Raw genomic sequence first — 21,139 nt, forward strand, 5'->3', positions numbered from 1 at the left:
CTAAAGGGAACGTTGGTCCCTCTATATATTGCCACTACCCCGGACTACGGGGTACGGAGTTGGCCGATGGAATGCTATGTACATCTGTGGCTTCCTTGGCTGGTCGCTATGGCGAATCAAAGGAGCTTGCGGATGTTGGATGAATCATAGGCATACCATCAACAAAGAAGTCAATTTATGGACAATAACTTCAATTATTAGCCTCATGACTTTTTCATACTCATAAAGTGAGTTAGTCAGTTGACGATGTTGCAATTGTTCTCAACTTCTCTGCCGAGCAGGCATGTGTCGCTGCTTCCTCATTGAGATTTAAGTTGCTTCGTTGAATTCGTTAGGCACACTTGATTGCCATCAATTCTATCGACCATCCAGGGCAAATATAATCTGAGGTGTTACAACCAATACCATCAATCCAAACAAGATCAAAGTCAAAGGCAAGCCAAGCCCATCATGGAGAGGCATAAAAACGAGATTGGTATACACAACGCATTGGATTCGCTTTCCAAAAACAACACACCAGAGGAATCTACTCTAGGGAACATACCTCTACAGGAAGAACTAACTTCGAGTCCCGACGAACTCGATGGCGAAGAGGCAGTTTACCCCCATGGCTTGAAATTGGTCGTCATTCTCGCCGCGCTCTGCCTCGCAGTCTTTCTAGTAGCTCTAGATCAGACCATTATCGCAACTGCAATCCCAAAAATAACAGACCAGTTCAATAGTATACAATATATTGGATGGTATGGCAGTGCATACCTGTTGACGACCACGGCTCTGCAGCCGACTTTTGGTAGGATATATACTATATTCAGTGTAAGCAAGATAGCATATACTTCTCATTGTACGGCGCGAGGCTCATGAAATAACACAGATCAAGATTACCTTCATCGTGGCTATTGTCATTTTCGAGATTGGGTAATGTCATGACACGACTATGCAAATGCGCATATGAATTGATAAATAAAACAGTTCCTTGGTTTGCGCCACTGCACCGAATAGTACTGCATTAATTATAGGTAGAGCTGTTGCTGGTATAGGTGTCGGTGGTTTGTTCTCGGGAGCGATTGTTATTTTGGCATATTGCTGTAAGTGCAAGTTTTTTTTGGACTCAGTATGACTTCAACCGACTTCGTTCACTTTTGGTACATTCGCTTTTTTATATACTGCTGACTTAATAAACAGTACCCCTGCGAAAACGACCGGCTGCTTTTGGTTTGATGTAAGTGAAAATACTTTTGTGAGAAAGAACTTGTAGCAATTTAAATGGTTTTAGTATGATTACTGACAGGATGCAAATTCAGCGGAGGAATGTGGGGGATTGCTTCGGTCGCTGGCCCATTACTTGGGGGTGTCTTTGTACGTTCAGTTTGACACTTCACGAGAGCAGATACTGATCAAAATAGACCGACAAAGTATCTTGGCGTTGGTGCTTTTACATCAATCTACCTATCGGCGCCATCGCTATTGTTGTAATAGTGGTCTATCTCAAAATCCACCGCGCCAACAATCCCGAGAACCTCACCATCCTTGCTCGTGTAATGAAGCTCGATCTCATCGGCACTATCATTATCATCCCAGCTGTCGTATGCCTTCTACTCGCTCTCCAATGGGGTGGTACGACATATCCATGGAGTTCTGTCAAGATCATTGGTCTTCTTGTTGGCTCTATCTTACTATTCATCTTGTTCATCATCTCCCAAATCGTTCTTGGCGATAAAGGTATTCTGCCTCCTCGCTTCTTCAAGAACCGTAACACACTACTGGCATATGTCTTCGCATTCCTCTTCGGTGCAGGCTTTTTTGCTTTGATCTTCTACCTGGCAATCTATTTTCAGTCCGTCAAGGGTTCTTCGGCCACTAGGGCTGGCATCGAACTCCTTCCCCTCTTAATATCCACTGTTCTGTCCTCCATAGTGACTGGAGGCCTTATCACTGTAGTTGGATATTACACTCCCGTGATGATTTTCTGTATGATACTGTTCGCTATCGGTTCTGGTCTCATCACTACCTTCTCTCTTACCACACCGTTTGCCTCTTGGTTCGGCTTCCAAATCATAGCCGGTATTGGGATTGGCGTTGGTTTTCAGGGCGGTGTCCTAGTGGTCCAGACTGTTGTCCCACTAGTTGACGTTCCAGTCGGGACAGCATGTGTGTCGTTCTTCCAATCCCTGGGCGGCGCCCTCTTTATATCTGTCTGTCAAACTCTCTTTCAAAATGGTCTGCAATCTGGAATAGAAAAGTATGCTCCACAACTTGATCCTCAACTATTCCTACACAGTGGAGCAACGGAAATTCAGCAATTACTAGCACAATTAAATCAAGAAGAAGCGATAGGTGCTGTGCGACAAGCTTATGTGGAAGGCCTTACACGTTGTTATTGGGTGACTACTGCATGTGCTATTGGCAGTTTTCTGGCGGCATGTGAGCTGGATTGGAAGAGTGTGAAGAAAGGGCACGGACAAGAAAAAGAGATAGAAAATAGGAAGGCACAGAAGAACAAAATCGCAAACGGCGGAGAGATGGCGCTGTAAGATATGAATAAGTTGTGTGCATTTGTCACTTCAAACCTTGCCACACACTCATGAATATTGTATTACTAGTAGAGTATCCACTCAATCTATCATTAAACTTAGAACCTTTCTAATATAGCACCATCAGTCAAGTTCTTAGAACTATTTGATTTCCAGACTCAAGTTGGACATTCAAAAACATCATAAGACGTTAAGCAGCAGGGGACTAATTTATATCAAAGTGAAGTCAGACATTGATGTGTACTTTCGAATATTGAGCCAAGGATATTGAACCCATCCGATAACACAAAATCACGCATACATCAGGATACGAGAATATATTAAAGATCATCCCATATCGCAGGAAAAACACAATTAAAACGAACAAACCGAAACTCCATCAAATTTCCAGAAATCAATGCTCGTTCGTGCACACACCACCCCCATTTTTTTTCGAACAATCTTCAAGCCCCTCCTATTGGCGCGATAATCCTCTACCGTTCCCCGCAAAATCCAAACCACTTCACTGGCGTTTTTCTCCAGCTTCTTAGGTCCCTGATCTAGGATCTCCCCAGACTTCAGATTATGGAGGTTTGAATTTCCTCACAAAATTTACCTGCGTGTTGTTTAAGTAGATCTCATCTCAAGCTGCGAGAGAGATCATCAAAAAATCCAACACCAGAAATAGAGATGGATCGAACTCCTATATTTTGGTTTAAGTTCTACTTAATCTATTAAAGTTTGTAGTGACACCGCGCATTGCACCTAATCCACGACATTAATGCCTATCTAAGCTTCCCATCTCCATCAGCCATTCCGGTACCTGACTGCAAAATCGTTCGTCCGAATCATTATCCTACTTGGCATCCCATAAACCATGCACCTAGGCTCAAACTAGCAGCAAACAAGCTCTTACATGCAACCTTTCCAGACAAGGGTATTTATCTACAGGCAGAAAGAGAGACCCAAGGCTTCCAATCTCAAACGATATCACCGGTAATGACGGAGACGCGTATATGTATAAGTCGGTGAGAAGGGAAAACAACGAAGCTAGACCTGGGTCATGAATTATTCCGAAGTGTCAGCAAGCTGTAATCCACCCATGGATGAAGTTCTTAGATTCGTATTTAAACCATAAAGCACCCTTCTCAGCCTTTGTTCACTCGCTCCTCTTTTCACTCAAGTCCAATTGTCTTTTCTGTTCTCAATTGACCACCAAAAGAAGTCTTTACAATGGTTCGTCCATTATTATTTCTTGCTTCTCTGCTTCCAATCGTCACAGCAGACTGGAACATCAACAGCGAAGCGCAAAGACATGCTTGTCAAAAACAAACGAAAAATCCATTGGAAGGATGCGATGTACAGAAGACGAAATATGTAGATTTCGCGGGGAACGATTCGAGTTTCAAGACAGTGCAATCTGGTATGTAGTTGGATTCTCCGTGAGATATGGAGTGAGGAGTGGTAGAGCCGAATTGAGGCTAATTATGAATGATCGTAGCTGTGGCAAGTTTGCCAAATGATACTGATACATATGTTATCCTTATTGCATCCGGTAACTATACAGAGCAGGTGAGAATCTTGTTTAATTTGTTTCTTGTATCCAACTTCTTCACCTGCTAACATCGTATTGTAGGTTAACGTCACTCGTCGTGGTCCCACATATTTGCTCGGTCAAACCGCAAACCCTAACAATCAATCTGCGAACACCGTTAATATCATCTGGAAGGCGGTTGCTGGTACTGGGGACAATGCCTACACATCCACTTTGACTGTTGCACCAAACCTCAATGCATCATTGACTGGAAGTGGACCGACTGGATTTGCTGTCCCACCAGGAACGCCATTTGGATGCACAGATTTTAGAACTTACAATCTAAATCTCATCAATGATTTTGTGCCATACTGTGAGTTGCCACCTTTCTCGGGGAAGAGAAAAGAAAGAGTCGAAAATACGATTGGAAGGAAGAGAGGAACCAGAAAGAAAACGTTCTAACAAAGTGATAGCTCATGGACCTTCCCTTGCATTGAGTATAAGTTACGCAAACGGTGGCTTCTACTACACTGGCTTCTATAGCTACCAAGATACCGTATGTTTTATCCACTTGCTCGTAATACTATCCACTACTCCAAACTAACACATCCAAGGTTTACGTAGGAAAACTATCCAACTCCTACATGTCTCAATCTGTTGTCGCCGGTCAGACCGATTTCTTCTACGGCTTCGGAACTCTCTGGGTCACCAAAACACAAATCTTACTTCGATCATGGTATGTGTATCTAAATGCGCCTAGCAAACAAGAAGCTGACCTTTTTTAGTGGTGGAGGAATTACTGCATGGAAAGGAACCAACACGACTTTCGAGAACAAATATGGAGTGTATATTGTAGATTCAACTGTGCAGAAAGCAAACAGCAGTTTAAGCATCCAAGGAATATGTTCACTTGGCAGACCTTGGGTACGTTTCCACCACAATCTACACCATCTACCAAGAAGCAAGCTAACCATCATTCAACAGAATGCACAAATGCGATCCATCTTCGCCCGTACCTACCTCGATGATTCGATTCTCCCCGCAGGTTATATCGACTGGTCTCCTGCCCACTACAATGCCAACAATGGTAATTACAGCACAGTCCAAGCTGAATATAAGAATTATGGCCCGGGATACAATGCAACTGCACGAGCTCTTTCGTTGTTTGATGTCCAATATAATGATAGCCAGTGGGCTCCTTACAGTAGTCCAGCGAACGTTTTCCAGGATCCTGAAGGAAAATTTGGGGATGTGAGCTGGGTGGATTTCAACGTTTAGTTTGACTGGCGAGGAGAGAGATCGAGTTGCATGACACATGAAGTATATATAACGTGTGTTATCAGTGAGTGGGTCATATCAGTGAACGGGTCATTTCGAAAACCATCTAAATCAAGCTTTCTAAAATATTAATATTTTAACAATCAATTATTATTTTCTTGAATAAAAGATCTTAAAAAATAATTAAAATCTAAGTGTTTTATTAACTTAATTTTTATAAAATGATTTCATTATTTTCTTAAAGAAAAGGAAATTATCACGATTTTCATTACAAAAAACTATTTTTTATAATAACAACTTTATAAATTCGAATTTCTTAAAATTAATTAGATTTTTAAAATTTTTATATATTCAAATTTTTTATATCAAATTTTTAGAAAATTATATTTATAAATAAAGAAAGTATACGATTACACATAAACGAATTTTGTATATAAAATAAATAACTCATTTACTAATATGAATCACTTACTAATAAAATACGTTAATATTAAAGAAATAATTAATGATTTAATAAAAACTGTTTCTATAAAGTATAAAGATATATTTAATAATTCAACTATTAACTGCCTTACTCACCCCTACTTAGTATCGCTAAGTAGTATAACTATCAGAAAAACATCAGAATCTCGATTAAGATCCAAAATCAAATGGAGTTGGAAGTTTCGAGGTAATTCAAGAGAAGTAACGAATTAGAAGTATTTATAGTTGTGGATTTATTACAGCTAAGACAAGTTTTACTCCGTAGATAATTTGTTCCTATAGTATGACGCCCATGACTAAGCAGTGCCTTCCCTATATCATCAGGAAACCTGACCTGAGCTAAGATACCACTAGCGCTATGAAACCACTTTACGCGACCGTCGATAATCAAATCGCGTTTCCTCGAACAAACAAAGTTACTAAATACTGAATTTCAGTCTCAATTCACCATTCTTCACAAATTTGCCAATAACAACGACAAAAACTTCAAAATGGCTTCTCACAACGATGTTGCAGATGGAAATCCTCCTCAAATTAATCCATACGAAGTTCTTGGTATTGAGAAAACTGCCTCTGAAGATGAGATCAAACGCGCATATCGCAAAAGTGCTTTGAAGCACCATCCAGGTATGTTTTAACATTTGTTGACACGGTTCTATATTATAAACGCATAACTCACATGAGGTTCTCTATTTGGGACTGTCATCATCAAGATGATTCAATAGGCCACTACATAAAGCGCATTCAGACAGCTAACAACCTCCCAGACAAAGCTCCAGAACATCTCAAATCTGATTCGCATACCAAGTTTCAAGAAATTGCTTTTGCATATGCTGTTCTCTCCAATCCAAACCGTCGCAAACGCTATGATCGTACTGGATCTACCTCTGAGTCTGTCGATGCTGATGGATTTTCCTGGACCGAGTTTTATTCCGAGCAATACAAAGACGTTGTTACTACTGATGCCATCAATCAATTCGCCAATGTTTACAAAGGTTCCGATGAGGAGAAAGATGATTTGCTGGCAGCTTACACCAAATACGAAGGAAAATGGGGAAAGATGTATCAAGTCATTATGCTAAGTGATCCAGTTGAGGATGAGGAACGATTCCGCGAGATCATCGAGGAAGCAATCAAAACTGGAGAAGTGAAGGAATATGCTGTCTTTAGGAAGGAAACTAAGGCTTCGAAGGATAAAAGAATGAAGAAGGCGAGAGCGGAGGAGAAGGAAGCTGCGAAGGCTGCAAAACAAATGGGAGTTGATAAATTGTTGAAGGGATCTAGTGGGGATGCACCGGAACAAAGTAAGAAGCCAAAGAAAAATGTACCTGGTCACATGGATGACCTAGCGGCTATTATCCAGGCCAGACAGGCTTCAAGGGGTGGCTTCTTTGACAATTTAGAGGCAAAATATGGCGGAAGCAAGTCGGCAAAAGGCCCTGGTGAGCTGAATGAAGAGGAGTTTCAAAGAATTCGAAACGGTTTGGGCAAGAGCAAAGATAAAGCCAAGGGCAAGGGGAAGAAAAGAGCAGCTGACTCGGAAGATGAAGTTGAGGAAGATGAAAAACCGGCACCGAAGAAGAAATCATCAAGAGGTAAAAAGAGAGAACCCGAGGTAGAGCAAGAAGATGAAGATGTAGAAATGAACGACGTTGGTGATGACTTTGAAGCGGAAGAAGCTGAGGAAGATGAGGAAGAGGTCGAGCCTGAGCCTGAGCCTAAGAAATCAGCTTCTAAGAGAACAAAGAAGCAACCAAATCGGCAATCCAAGCGCGGTAAAACTACTCGGGTATGATTTTATGAATATGGAAATGGAGTTTGCGAGGATTTGGTCTTTTCATATATGGTCGGATGGATACAACATGCATAGAAGAAGGCGTTGATAACTACAATGATTTTTTAATGCGAAGATTTACCCATTTACTTTTAACATAATTACAAATCCATGAATGTCTATGCATTTGATATGGGTCTTTTCACGTCTGATTGTTCGAGCATCTTGCTTCTGCTATACTGATTGCTTGACACACTTCTTGATATTCCAATAATGTCTACCCGTTTGATAATATCTCGTACATCTCAAGTGCTCAAATCCACATAGTCTTGTGAGTATCTTAGTTCTAAACTTACAAACTTGAAACCCGTCTTCAAACCTAAGCTTCTTCCCGCAAACAATACTGTCCACCATGCCACGTGACACAAACCTCCCACGCGTCAACCTCGCGATTTCCATCTCCACTTTCGCCTCTCACCTCAGTCTCCATCGACAAAAACACCCAAACAATTCACACACGCGAGACTCGCTCCCAAAGCATAAAACAAAAAACCTTCCCAACGATCAAACTTCCCACTCGTCACTGTTCGACGTAAAACCCAAGATATCAATCGCATACAACACTTCCCGCATTGCCGCATCGCACCATGCTCCAAAAGAAAATGTCATGACATCCCCCTCCTCATCCGCATCGGCTCTTGCGCCCCTCGTACCGTCATATCTGTATGATCTCTCGCCTACCATCCATAAATGGTGTGCGTTGCGCTGCGCGGATATCGTTTCTTTGACTACGAGGGGGGTTTATTTTGAAGGTTTGTTTGTTTGTTTCTTTTATTTATTTATTTATTTCTCGAGACTTTCTCTCTCATTCTCAGCTATCTTATCTAGACGCTTTCTTCCATATTCCTGCTCCCTTCTTTTGCGTCGAGTTTGGGTCAAGCGGCCTAGAGATAAAGGGTTATTTATATAATGGCGTCACATGAGGAATAGATGAAAAAAAGATAGATAGAAAGAATATCCAGCTAATTTCTCCCCCCAAACAAAAAGATAAACTAATCCACCACCACCTCAACCATCCCATCCGCTACATAAAACTCATCGGGCTCATCGTCTCCATCGATACCTTTGCGCGTCGGCGCGTCTATACCATCGATGATTCAAGCGGTGTGTGTATAGAATGCGTTGCACTCTTACCGCTCTCTCCCTCGGAAGCTCCTCCAAATTCAAATTCCCATCCTCCTCCCCCTTTCAACAGCCCCTCCATCATCACGCCCCAAATCCCCTGGAACGACATCTCCGAATGCAAAGTTGTGCGCATCCTCGGGATTGTGGGATCGTACATGCACGTTCCGCAATTGCAGATTGTGAAGATGGGGATGGTGGGCAGTACGGATGTGGAGCGCAAGTGGTGGGATGAGTGTCGCGAACTCAAGGATCCGGAGAGGGGCATTTTGGGACGGGAGTGGGTGGTCGCGAGCGAGGAGGTGGAGAGGTGGAAGAGGAAGGAGAGGAGGCGGAAGGCGAGGGAGGAGGAGAAGAGAGGTGGAGGGAGAGATGGACGGGTGGTGAAGATGAAGGCTGGGAGTGGAAGTGGAAGAAGAGAGGATACCCAAAGAGCTGAAGAAAAGCGAGAGCTGGCGAGGAAAAAGACGACAAATTCCCAACCACGTTCTTCAACCAAAATCTCTCGTTCCACATCCAACCCCAAACTCAACTCCCACCCCTCCCGTCCTCCCCACGAAACCTCCCCCAACAAACCTCTCCCCCGCCCGCCCATCAAAAAACGATTCGTCCCCACGATCCTCCCCGACCTATCCAACTACGATACTTTTGGCTACTAATGTATACCCCTCTACCCAGTAAGGAGAACCCTTCCAGAAAATCGCAAAAACGCAACATAAATCCCGAACCACGCATTCCGATAGATAATTATAGGTAACTTGTTTACTTACTTGTGTTATCACATATATCTAGATCCATCTGCATATCCATATCCATATCCACATCCACATTTCTAAACCACAAACCACAAGATATGAGATAATGGATATCGGACATACAATATACAATATACAATCCAAGCCAAGCCAAGCCAAGAAACACAAGAAACAAGATATCAGAAGAACCATAGCCTCACAGCCTCATAACCTCTAGCCGCATAGTCTTCCTCCCTCGAAGGGGCTTTAGCGAAGAAATTACATCACATCGCGATTAGAGATGAAGATGAAGGAGTCTGTCAGGAAGATGGAAGATGGAAGATGGATACGATGATGTTGAAGAAAAAACGTGATGATATGAAAGATATGAGAGATAAGATTAATACATTCTTACTGCTGCGAAGATGGTGGATTTGTCTAGAAGGGGACGAAGAGGTGGTAAGGAGACGCATGACATGTACTTATTGTATAGAACTGCATAGTCCAATGGTGGAATGGCGCAATGGATCGTATATTTCAAATCACAAATTTACATACGCACATACACATATCTATTCCCCTAAAACTTAATCGAGCTCAACGTATTGTATTACTCGCAAGGTATCTATCATACACAGAGGTAATGGCTTTACAGCTCCGAGCTATTGTTACAGTTCATCCATTGCTCATCCCAGCAACCCTACCATAAAAGCCTCCCTCAAGTCCCATTCCTTTTTTTTTTTAGTAAAACAAAGCAATGTTAAAGTGTGCCGCATTCTCCATCTCTCCATCTTATGGATTCTCGATATCTACCTTTCATATCCAGCGCTGAAACGCCATTACCATAATGAATACAATCAATGCCAACCAACACACGTCATACATCACAATTTTGGATTAATATCCTGCCAAAGCCTTCACTGATCTGACAACAGTTCCTCCAATTTCACCTGCCCCAGCAGACTCATCTGGGTATACCAAAAATGCGAGAGCAATTATGATATATAGACCAAGAAGCTATGTAAATGTTAGTAAAATTGAAACGTGATTTCGATTCCAATCAAAACTTACCATGCAACCCTCCAAATAATTACTCTTACCATCCTGAACAACATAAGTGACAACCAAAACACTCAAGAAGAAAACAACAGTTTCGAAGGTCTCAAAATGTAAAGTCATAGGTTTATCCATGATCCAGCCCAAGATCACAAGGAATGGAGTGACGAAAAGAGCGATTTGCATGCTCGATCCGATGGCCACACCCATTGCTAGATCCATCTTGTCCTTGACGGCAACCACAATAGCTGTTACATGCTCTGCTGCATTACCGACAATTGGAAGAAGAATAAGACCAACAAATGTTTTGGAGATATGAGCTTTCTCAACAATCGAGTCAATCGAATCAACCAAGTAATCAGCACAGACAGATACCGCAATCGTTACAATAACGAGAACAGCAGCAGCAGCCCACGGACTCATTTGTGGTACTTCTTCCTCCTCTCCTGCTGATTGACTTTCGGCATCAAATAGGTTGGAATGGGTTCGAAGTTGGAAGAACAAATAAAGACAGTAGAGAATTAATAGAATGATGGCTGTTCCGTGAGAGAGGATCAAAATGTTGGTTTCAGTATCGGCTGATGATTTACTGAGAACAGAATAGAGCTTTCTAAGAGTTAGATTTTGTTGCAGCTATATTGGATTTCAGCTTACAGTTGCAGGTATAATCAATGCGCATGCGGCAAGAACCATGAGGGATGACATTGTTCCGGCGACAGTATCGTTGAACCTCTGCTCAATGCCCATAGATGTACCAGTGCGAGTATTGTGAATTCCACCGGCAATGAAGCAGCATCCCAAGACAAGAAGGGAGTTCGACAAGATACTACCCAACATACTCGATTGAACGATTCGAATTTGACCCTCTTTCAATGCTATGATACTGACCTGCAAGTTTCGATATTAGTAAGTGAAATGTAAGATATGGCACCTTAACATACAATAAGTTCCACAGCGTTGCCGAATGTTGCGTTCAGTAGACCTCCCAAAGTCTCTCCCAGCTTCATCGAGATTTCTTCCGTCGCAAACGAGAGAATGGAAGCCAATGGGATGATAGCGAAGAAGTTGAGTGTGAAGATGACGACTGGGTCCCAGTGTGTGAGGCCTGCAACGATTCCCAATGGCACAAAGATCAACAGAACGTTGACATAGCTACTATACAAAGTAACTTTTCCTACATGCCATGCCGACGCCGAGTAGCTAACCATGACATTGTCGCTGTCGGTTCCTGGTGTATGTCTCTTGCTGAGAAAGAATTCATGAACACTACTCTTACGTCTGTCTCCGGCATGTCCGTTGACGCCCAACAGACGCGAGGTTTCGTCCACTCCGTTTGACATATTTCCTGAGTTGATTCGATTGTTTTGTGATGGAAGGGATCTTACACGGGCGAGTTCCCTTCGATATTTAGGTTGTGCTACATGCCAAAGAAGATATAAAGTTAGCCCAGCCACTCTGTATGTATATCCAGTATTGAAATTGCAATGCGCCGCAGCCAACTTAAGCTTCGAAGAAGTCCCTTGGCAATTCGCTGGCAGATTGACAGGTGGGCCAGATATACAACAAAATTAAGGAAAATGGATTTAGGTATCGACAAGAGGCAAAGGAGTATTACTTGGCTTCAAGCGTTTAAGTCTTGTGATCTAAGCAATTGTCCTGTGATGGAGACGACACCAAGGTTATGTTGGGCTGTGTGATACCATTCAAGTATCGAGCGCGAAGGAGAAAAGTAACAAAGGGCTTGGATCAAAGACCCGACTGCAGGTGCCTGTAGCAACTTCTTACTTGTGATATGAGATTGGTGATGAGATAAACCATCGAACTCTCAAAGAGGAAACAATATTGTAAATTGAATTTCGGAGATGAATATCTTCAAAAAAGAGAGCACAGGAAAGGCGGAGGGAGGATAATTTGTTTACTTACAAACCATCTTGGCAAAATTCTCTTTTTTTTTCTTCTTCTTCGCAAAGCAGAGAATGTCAATGCCTATATGAAAGGAAAATTTAGAATTTTTTTTAAGGGAACAAGTTGTACGAAAAGGGTAATTGGTTAAATGGGAAGAACAATAATGGATTGGGTTGGGATCATGAACGTTGGTTGTAACTTGTGCGCGTGGTTATCGAAACTCGGGCACACTTTTTTCGTAGCTTTGACGGTGCGGGCAGCGGGAAGAAAAGTTTCCAAGTGCTTTTTGCCAGGTGCTGCGCCTCCTTTTGAGTGGAGGAGGGTTGATCAAACTTCTGGGTACAGGCGAGACTGGTGGTAGCTACCGAGATGATAGTCCCTTGTTTATGACGATGGTGAGGAGGATGATGATGATGCACGTTGTAACTTGATATTGACCCAAGCCCGTCCACAATGTGATGAAAGGATGGAGTCGATACGTTTCAAGAGAATTGTGGATGTTTGTTCTTGATGATGAAACCGAAGAAGCCGTCACGACCCAGGAGAGGAAAGTCGAGTGGAGAGGTGGAGAGAAAGAGAAAGACGAAAGTCGAAAGTCGAGTGGAGAGAAAGAGAGAAGACAAAAAGGCACGATGTAATCAATCAATATACGAGAGAATAGAAGAGAGAGGAGATGGAACTGGAGATGCAATTGGAATAGGAATAGGAATAGGAATAGGAATAGGAATTGGAATAACAAACGATAATTGAAAAGGATGAATCCTCTTACCTTAGGTAGTTTGAGTTTGTAAGAAGCAAGCAAGCAAGTAAGTCAGTACCTGTATAATAGATGATATGTGTGGATACCAGTATGTGGAGTGGAGTGGAATGTATGTATGTATGTATGTATGTATGTATGTGTGTGTGTGTGTGTGTGTGTGTATGTAGATAGATAGATAGATAGATATGTACTAGGTAGGTAAGACTTTTGTGATATCAATATCAATTTCGTAGAAGGAACAAAGATGCAAATGCAGATGCAGATGGAAAATTGGGGAATGGAGCTTCAGCTTATTATTGTCGTGAAAGCATTGTATAGTCAGTCAATCGCACTGCCTTTCCCAGAAGTTGCATCTGCCAAGATTTATATTCAAACTTTATATTGCCAAGGAAAGAGCTCCTGCTGATGATAAATTGGACTTTTTCCTTGATACGCAACGCATCGCATCGCATTCAGTGGCACGAAGGAATCCGGACTCGATCGATTGGTGACGGTGACGGTTGATATTGGTGAGAGTGTTTTTGTGCTTGGACCTTGTGAGATTCACGAATCATAGCTAGGGAATGTGTACAAGAAGAAGGTAGGTAGGTAGGTAGGTAGGTAGGTAGGTTTAGGTTTATATGAAAATACAATAAATACTAGCTGTGATACTAATAAATAAAGATTCGTATAATTACCTCCCTATCCTTCATCCTCGTACCGACAATACCTTGGTATCGAGGGTATAAAACACAACAAATCACGCACTTCTCCCATTCAAGGTAGAAGCTATGACCAACCTCCATCACAATCTGACAGTGACTATCAATCCATCGAGGCAATTCTACAATTCTACTCTACAAACATCAGTCAACATCATCAACATCATCAACATCATCAACATCATCAACATCATCAACATCATCAACATCATCAACATCATCAACATCATCATCTCGCACATCTAACTTCATTCGAGAGACCGACCTATGATTGGTGGGGGAGTAATATTTAATGATCGATGCAATTGGGAATATGCTCCGGGGGATATACATCAGAGGATTCATAAGTTACCGAAGAAGTATTTAATATCTACCCAGTACCCAGTACCCAGTACCTATCTATTATGAATAACGACAATATAGATAACGACAGCTGGCATTCATCTGCAGGCGAAAATCATATTCGCATGTGCTTACCTCACTTTACCTTTATTTATCCTAAGCTTTCCTGAGTTACCTACCTACCCAAATATTCTACCTACCCACGCGACCAACTTCCTCACAAACCCATTCATGCAATTCATGAGGCATTTAATCAACTCGCTCACTCGTTCACACGGGATACAAACACAAATACAAATACATACAAATGTGGATAACCACACAAACACAAAAACAAACCCGAACTCCAGCAAATTACCACTTCCCGAGCGAGTTTCCACTCGTATTGGCATGTTTCGCCAATTTTCTCATCGCCCCTTTTTTGCTATTACTATTTATTCATTTATTTATTTATTTATTTATTCACTGATTCTTCTCATCAATCGGTGGATAAGTAGACAAGTAGATAAGTGTGTAAGTATTCAAGTATTCAAGTATTCAAATCTATATCTATATCTTCTACGCGTAGATACGCATTCTACATAGGTACCTAGGTATGTATGGTATTGTATTTATCGCAACGACGACGAGGCATCCATCCCCGTCCGTCTTTTCTAACCCTCCACTCTCAGGAATTGGTCAACTTACTGGGTAAATAATGTACTCTGAATATATCCCACACCTCCCACTCCCCCTCCCTCTCCTATCCCCCTCCCACCCCCAAATCCCTCGAAAACCCTCAAAACCCCTCGAAAAATCTAGACCTTCCCTTCTCTTCTAAACATCTCTACCAAATCACATCCCCCATCCCATCCCATCAAATCCATCACATTTCCCCCTCCAAAAAAAATCAAGTCTTCACCGTCCCGTCCATTACCCAATAAGATCACATACCAAGCAAGCCCCGATATGATGCATTGGGAATGTGCTTACTTGACTTGACCTTACTCTATACGACTCTCCACATGCATTGCCGCGTGTATAGCGATTCCACCAGAGAATCGAAAAACATTACAAGTGAGAGATTTCTACCCAGATATAAGCAGGCACGTCAATCATAGCCTGCTCTAAAATCCTAGGTAGGCTTTAAGAACAACGAGATGGATGAAGTTCGCGAGACACTGTGCGTGGCGACGTATCAAAGACAGCAAGAACAATTTGATTTCCATTGACACTTATGGCTCACTACCAATAACGCGAGGAACGAGATCAAGCAAATAAATGAACCTATTACAATTTTCATTCAGCTAGGATTGGTGAAAGACGTCCATCTATAGTAGTGGTATTTCCCTCCTAAACGCCCACGCTACGCCCCGTTGACAAACTATCCCATCCCAACCCATCCGTTTCAACACTTCGCCTATTTTATGCTGCCTCTGTCAAGATACCTTACCCGATTAACCTTTTCTTCCTCTTCCTCTAAGCCCTTTTTCTTTCCTCGTCCCCACTGCTATACGCTGCATCTTCCTCTTCCCTATTCACTTCGCTTTGTCTCCGTCTCATTTGTCCCCTCTCCTTCATCGCTCCACGAATCTTCTGACTAACCTCATCAAAACTTGCTTTACCATCCAACGCACTAAAGCTTTTCAATGGGAATCCCGCTGATCCTACGGCGCCACCACTACTGCTACTACGACTCCTACTCCTGGATGGTGGTCGAGTTGCAAATAGTGCAATGTTACCTAGATTTCCAAACGACTCATTACGTGGAAGATGTCCATTCATACTAGAGCCACCGCCAATAGATGCACCTGCAGTATTGCTTCTGTGAAGAACACGTGGAGGCGATTCATCCGAGATGCCCGATTGATTGCTACCGCGACGTAGATCGGTTTGACGAGGTGAAGTGGGAGTCTTAGCCCCATCACGATTAAAGGGATCGGCTACTATTCGGGAAGCATCGAAATCAGGGAACATTTCAGGGCCAAGTGTATTGATAACATCGGTAACCTGTGCGCTGAGTTGTGCTCTGCGCTCACGTAGTTTAAAGATGACATTGCTAGAAGATGGGTTAAGAGCCACGATCAATGGTCGCAATGATTTAGCAATATCCATGCCAACTTCTCCGAATCGAAGAGCTGCAAAGGTAATAGCTGGGAAAAGGATATATCCGAACACGAAGATGGCGTAGAGGGGTACCCATTCGGGCACATATCCTTGAACTCTGTTCTTGTAAGTCCAATATGCGAGAATGATGGTATAAAAGTTGTACAAAATCGGTGCAAAAGCAAGGGCGACCAAGAGTTTCCATGTTGCCATAACATCCCGACCTTGAAGCTTGACCGTGGAAGCAGCTAAAGCTTCCTTCGATTTCTTGATGCTGATAATTTTGGAAGCTATGAAAACCGGAGCAAACAAGACAAGCCCTGGAATGACACCAATAGATAAAACAGCTAGTTTGCCTAGGCGATAGAATAGAAGGAATACGGCTTTTGGAACAGAAAATTTGGCATATTCGACTTGATGATCCTTAAGATTCATGTAACGTAGTTGTCTGTTATAATCCAAAACTGATTTCTTGAGTGAAACAATCCTTGGATCATCCTTGTAGTGCGTATAACCCTTAACCAATCTTCGATTTAACTCGACTACCATGGGAAGTGGAAGCTTCTTGCCAGTTGGATTATACAGTCTTCGGGCGGCTTGGATAAGCATGAGGGTATCATAGTCAGGACTTGTAACAGTGACAGCAACAAGGGCTTGATATACAATATCCAATAGTTGACTGACTGCCCCTCTTCGGTCCCCACTTTTGTAAAGCTCAACAAGCTCTTTTGGAACTTCGATAGGATTACCAAACTCGATCACGGCTCTTGAGCGAAACTTATGGGCATGAAAGTAATTCATGCCACATGGTACAATTTGAAGACCGCTATCGGGATTGGCAGCCAGAGATCCAAGAGCCATAATAGCCACACCAGCTTTTAAAGGAAGCAATTCGGTCCTGTCGTGGCTTCCACCCTCTGGGAAAATTCCAACAGCTCCACCACCCTTGAGACGATCAAAGACGGCATCATAAACTTGGGTTTGATCAACTTTCGGGGCAGTCTTATATTTTGAGCCTTCAAAACCTTCCTTGGTACCCTTGACAGACTGATCACCAAACTTGCCATTTTCGTCAACATCAGTTCGTCCCGTGAGTTGTATCATAGCATTCCGACCTTTGAAAGGTTTCTTCAATCTCATCTCCTCTGCGCTAATTACTTCCGCTATTTCCGTATTGGCTGCGGTCCCGTCCATCGTAGGCAAAACCAGTAATCCTCCAACTTGTACTTCCTTGCCGTCGAATTTTGTACCGACTCCACGAATGAGTAGCGGATCATTGATAGGATCTGGCAGGTATATTGTACCAGATCCAGGCTTTACCATATCCAGAGCTCGTCCAACAGGAACCGCGCCCACTTTTCGTGCGAACCAGCCCACGATGAATCGACCCATAGATTTGGCGGCGATAAGAAAAGCAGCGCGACGATGGCATTCATTTCGGAGGGTGCGCATGAGGATAAGAGGATCAACGAACTATATAAATGGGTTAATTCAAGAGTTCCAAACCTGCAAAAGCCATCTGTCGCATACCTGATTTGCATGAGGGGCTGCTACAAAGATAACAGGCCCGCGCCTTGGAACTTTCCATGCTCCTCTTGGGTGGACTTCGCGAAAGAAGAGGTCGACAAGTATTGAAAAAGTCCATAGGAATACATCGTATATCCAGTTTGTCATAGGAAATTGTTCCTTGTGCTTGGCCGTTCGAGGCATATGTTCGTGAACCTGCTGCTCGTTGGCCATGATGGCGGAATGTAGATCAGAATGCCCAGTGCAGAGAACTGAAGACGTTCTTAAAAAGTGCGGGGTGGGAGGTCCGAGTTATGTATCTCGTATATCTGTTAAACAAGATCGGATTTTAGTCTTGATTGTTCAACCGCAGCTCAATGATTTCATTCGGGTATTAGAGCACCAGACACGGCGATTTTCGGGATTGATTAGGGCTTCCAGTTCCTCAGGTATTTGTTTTTGTAGGCCTAGTGAGTCGTAAAAATCCAAAAGTCATATCGGCCGAAAAAAAGAAAACGGGTCAACTATTTCAGATCCAAGGATGTTTATGAAGTGAAAAGAAGCAATGAAGCAGCGGCGGGTAATAATGGAATGATTTTCTTGAATTAGTAAAACTACATTTTTGCATTTTTTTACGGAACCGGATTAAATTCCACAGCCGTTCGTAAGCGATAAGCGCTGCAGCTCCAGCTCACTGTTTGATTGAAATTCCCCGTTGACAATCCCATTGACAAATAAAATGTTGTTACGAGTACGTATGGAGGATATCAATTGCCATGATATTCCCTTAGCGTAAAACAAATGGTTCTCTGTTGAATTATATGATATTCCCATGCATGCGATAACTAACTACCCGCGAATCTCTTCAGATTTGATGGACTCCAGCTGCTTAATAAATAACTACAACTACCTACCTACCTAAAACAGTGCAAAAAGACTTTCCAAGCTCATCATCATATCTAAAGTCACGTGCGAGATTTGGGAGACACGCAGGAGGGTGCACGAAGTCTATCAGCGGCGTTTCTAAAATCCAACCATAGCCAACCAACCAAGGATTTCAATCAGTTTTTTGGATAAAAATTATAATGGAGGATTATCACTTTCTTCCAAATACATTCCTGTCATTGTGAATTATATTTGACCGCAGCCTTTTCTACCTTGTGTTTGTGGAACGAAGCGCTTAGGATAGACAGGATGATTTAGTCGATTTATTTTGATGAGGGAGCAACAGCCATATGTAGGTACAAGTTGCTCCCTATAATTTCAATCCTATTCACCCTACACATTTTATATACCAATTAACCACGGAAGATCAATAAAATGGGATTACCACCATGGGAGACAAGTGAAAGTCAGACTTTTGCTTTGGTAACAGGCGCAAACAGGTATTACCATCCCCGAGCTGTTTTCATTATTATAATGAGCTTCAAGATTCTCGATTCTGGTTATTGACAACTCTCCAGCGGTCTAGGTTTTGCCATTGCTTCCAGATTAATCGATGAATTTCTAACTTCATCCGATACTCCTCCTACTAAACATTTAATTCTTATCCTTTGCACACGTACACCGCTGAAGACACGATTCACAATCTCTCGCCTGCGTGCCCATCTACGAAAACTGGTCGATTACTCCGCATTCGCAAATTCACAACGAGCGAGAGCTAAGTCTCAGGGAAATGTATACAGATGGCAGGATATGGTGGCTCGAGTTCATTTCCTTGGGGTTGAAGTCGACTTGTGCGACTTGAAAAGTGTATATGCCCTGACCGATAGGCTCATTAATGGAACTATTGGTAGCCCAGATGCTACTACAATGGATGGTCTCCGATTACCTGATGGCTCTCCTGGTACCGCAACTTACTCCGCCGATGTTAAACAAGATAGATGGGCATTGAGCCAGAAGGAAGGATCTGATGGCGAGCAAAGATCTTGGGGATGGGGATTGAGCGGAATCAGGATACCAAGGTTGGATGTCGTAGTCTTGAATGCAGGGATAGGAGGATGGTCAGGAATCGATTGGCCAAAGGCTATATGGACTGTCTTGACAGATATGACGGAAGCCGTAACATGGCCAACTTACAAGCTTGCAGAAGTTGGAGCTGTAACCAAACCCCAACTATCCTCTGTATCTCCAAAATCAGCCGATCCCTCCGACGATGAAGCTACACAGCCTTTACTCAATGGCGAAACTCCAGAAGAACCACCTCTCGGGGCAACATTCTGTTCCAACGTTTTTGGACATTATGTTCTCGCACACGAATTGATGCCTTTACTATCACGAACATCTTCTCCTTCGGCCACTACCAGCGGAAGAATAATATGGGTATCTAGTATCGAGGCACAAGCACAACATTTTGATGAAGACGACTTACAAGGTTTGGAAAGCCGCACGCCATACGAAAGCTCCAAGCGTCTTACAGATGTTCTCGTCCTTTCAAGAAAACTACGAGCGGCAGGTAAAGCCTCCTCTTCGTGGTTCGATTGTTCCGACGTTCACGTAGAGAATTCTCAATCGGAGGAAGAACCGCCAGCAAGATTGCTAAAACCTAAAATGTACGTTGTTCAACCTGGAATTTTCGTTTCGGAAATCATGCCCTTGAATTTCGTATTGGTATTTATCTACAGATGGATTTTCTACCTTGTAAGATGGATGGGAAGCCAATGGCATACCATCAAACCTTACACTGCTGCTGTAGCACCGGTCTGGGTAGCATTATCTCCCGACGATGTTCTAGATAACATGGATGGGACAGCTTCGAAATGGGGTTCGGCTACAGATGCAAGTGGAAAAGAGCGTGTTATACGGACCGAAGTTCCTGGTTGGGGGTGGGAAGGAAAAACTCCAAAGACGATCGATACCGGAGAGAGAAGAAAGGGGAGACAAAGAGATGCGGTACCATTGACGAGAGAAGCGAGAGAGGATTTTGAGGTCTTGGGTGTTAAGTGTTGGACGGAGATGGAGAATTTGAGGAAGGAATGGGAGGGACTTTTGAAAGTTAAAAAATGAGTGCATTGAGAAATATTACGTTTTTTGGGAGAGATGCTATAGTTGGCTGTATATCAGATACAGTATAATAGATATGATTAATACAAAAATTCCTGTTTAAGCCCTCTTATGCGTATCCATCATCTCGCTTTTTGCAACAGCGAAAGAGACGTTAGAAACGAGATACACCTACAGAGTATATAAAATCTATGTTTTCATGCGTTCGAATACCATCTTCCTGTTAAAAATGTTGACATAGTCAGAATACTGATGATTAATGTTGAAGTCGAATTATATTAAAGCG

At 42.6% G+C, this 21,139-nt stretch overlaps 8 protein-coding genes across 8 annotated transcripts; 6 read left to right on the forward strand and 2 right to left on the reverse strand.

Moving 5' to 3' along the window:
* Positions 1–121: 121 nt before the first annotated feature.
* On the forward strand, positions 122–2,531 carry EAE97_000497 (uncharacterized protein; the record flags this gene model as incomplete). Its single annotated transcript, XM_038871007.1, has 6 exons — positions 122–813; positions 872–915; positions 970–1,085; positions 1,183–1,219; positions 1,302–1,356; positions 1,404–2,531. Exons 1-6 carry the CDS (start codon positions 451–453, stop codon positions 2,529–2,531), a joined length of 1,743 nt encoding a protein of 580 aa, XP_038738368.1. The 5' UTR covers positions 122–450.
* Positions 2,532–3,743: 1,212 nt separating this feature from the next.
* EAE97_000498 (uncharacterized protein) lies at positions 3,744–5,457 on the forward strand (the record flags this gene model as incomplete). The annotated part of the gene is made up of 7 exons (XM_038871008.1): positions 3,744–3,933; positions 4,012–4,082; positions 4,147–4,417; positions 4,518–4,600; positions 4,659–4,780; positions 4,830–4,968; positions 5,029–5,457. 7 exons carry the CDS (start codon positions 3,744–3,746, stop codon positions 5,320–5,322), a joined length of 1,170 nt encoding a protein of 389 aa, XP_038738369.1. The 3' UTR covers positions 5,323–5,457.
* An 839-nt stretch (positions 5,458–6,296) lies between these two features.
* EAE97_000499 (uncharacterized protein) lies at positions 6,297–7,684 on the forward strand (the record flags this gene model as incomplete). Its single annotated transcript, XM_038871009.1, has 2 exons — positions 6,297–6,432; positions 6,573–7,684. The coding sequence occupies 2 exons, from the start codon at positions 6,297–6,299 to the stop codon at positions 7,598–7,600; spliced, it is 1,164 nt and encodes a 387-aa protein (XP_038738370.1). The 3' UTR covers positions 7,601–7,684.
* Positions 7,685–8,246: 562 nt separating this feature from the next.
* EAE97_000500 (uncharacterized protein) lies at positions 8,247–9,420 on the forward strand (the record flags this gene model as incomplete). The annotated part of the gene is made up of 2 exons (XM_038871010.1): positions 8,247–8,391; positions 8,627–9,420. The coding sequence occupies 2 exons, from the start codon at positions 8,247–8,249 to the stop codon at positions 9,418–9,420; spliced, it is 939 nt and encodes a 312-aa protein (XP_038738371.1).
* A 972-nt stretch (positions 9,421–10,392) lies between these two features.
* Positions 10,393–12,481, reverse strand: EAE97_000501 (uncharacterized protein; the record flags this gene model as incomplete). Its single annotated transcript, XM_038871011.1, has 5 exons — positions 10,393–10,512; positions 10,567–11,157; positions 11,206–11,439; positions 11,493–11,968; positions 12,475–12,481. The coding sequence occupies 5 exons, from the start codon at positions 12,479–12,481 to the stop codon at positions 10,393–10,395; spliced, it is 1,428 nt and encodes a 475-aa protein (XP_038738372.1).
* A 433-nt stretch (positions 12,482–12,914) lies between these two features.
* Positions 12,915–13,094, forward strand: EAE97_000502 (uncharacterized protein; the record flags this gene model as incomplete). The annotated part of the gene is made up of 1 exon (XM_038871012.1): positions 12,915–13,094. The coding sequence occupies one exon, from the start codon at positions 12,915–12,917 to the stop codon at positions 13,092–13,094; it is 180 nt and encodes a 59-aa protein (XP_038738373.1).
* Positions 13,095–15,245: 2,151 nt separating this feature from the next.
* On the reverse strand, positions 15,246–18,432 carry EAE97_000503 (uncharacterized protein). The gene is made up of 2 exons (XM_038871013.1): positions 17,875–18,432; positions 15,246–17,817 (listed from the first exon to the last, which is right to left on the reverse strand). The coding sequence occupies exons 1-2, from the start codon at positions 18,082–18,084 to the stop codon at positions 15,718–15,720; spliced, it is 2,310 nt and encodes a 769-aa protein (XP_038738374.1). The 5' UTR covers positions 18,085–18,432; the 3' UTR covers positions 15,246–15,717.
* Positions 18,433–19,170: 738 nt separating this feature from the next.
* On the forward strand, positions 19,171–20,856 carry EAE97_000504 (uncharacterized protein; the record flags this gene model as incomplete). The annotated part of the gene is made up of 2 exons (XM_038871014.1): positions 19,171–19,235; positions 19,314–20,856. 2 exons carry the CDS (start codon positions 19,171–19,173, stop codon positions 20,854–20,856), a joined length of 1,608 nt encoding a protein of 535 aa, XP_038738375.1.
* Between the last annotated feature and the right edge of the window lie 283 nt (positions 20,857–21,139).

The sequence above is a fragment of the Botrytis byssoidea genome, assembly GCF_014898295.1.
Source record: "Botrytis byssoidea strain MUCL 94 chromosome Unknown BBYS_001, whole genome shotgun sequence".
NCBI classification, from domain to species: Eukaryota; Fungi; Ascomycota; class Leotiomycetes; order Helotiales; family Sclerotiniaceae; genus Botrytis; species Botrytis byssoidea.

Excerpts from the sequence above, each read along its gene's own strand:
- EAE97_000503 (XM_038871013.1), bottom strand. The coding sequence starts at position 18,084 with ATGGCCAACGAGCAGCAGGTTCACGAACATATGCCTCGAACGGCCAAG. Across the intron at positions 17,818-17,874 it reads CAGCCCCTCATGCAAATCAG|TTCGTTGATCCTCTTATCCT; the intron begins GTATGCGACAGA and ends CCATTTATATAG.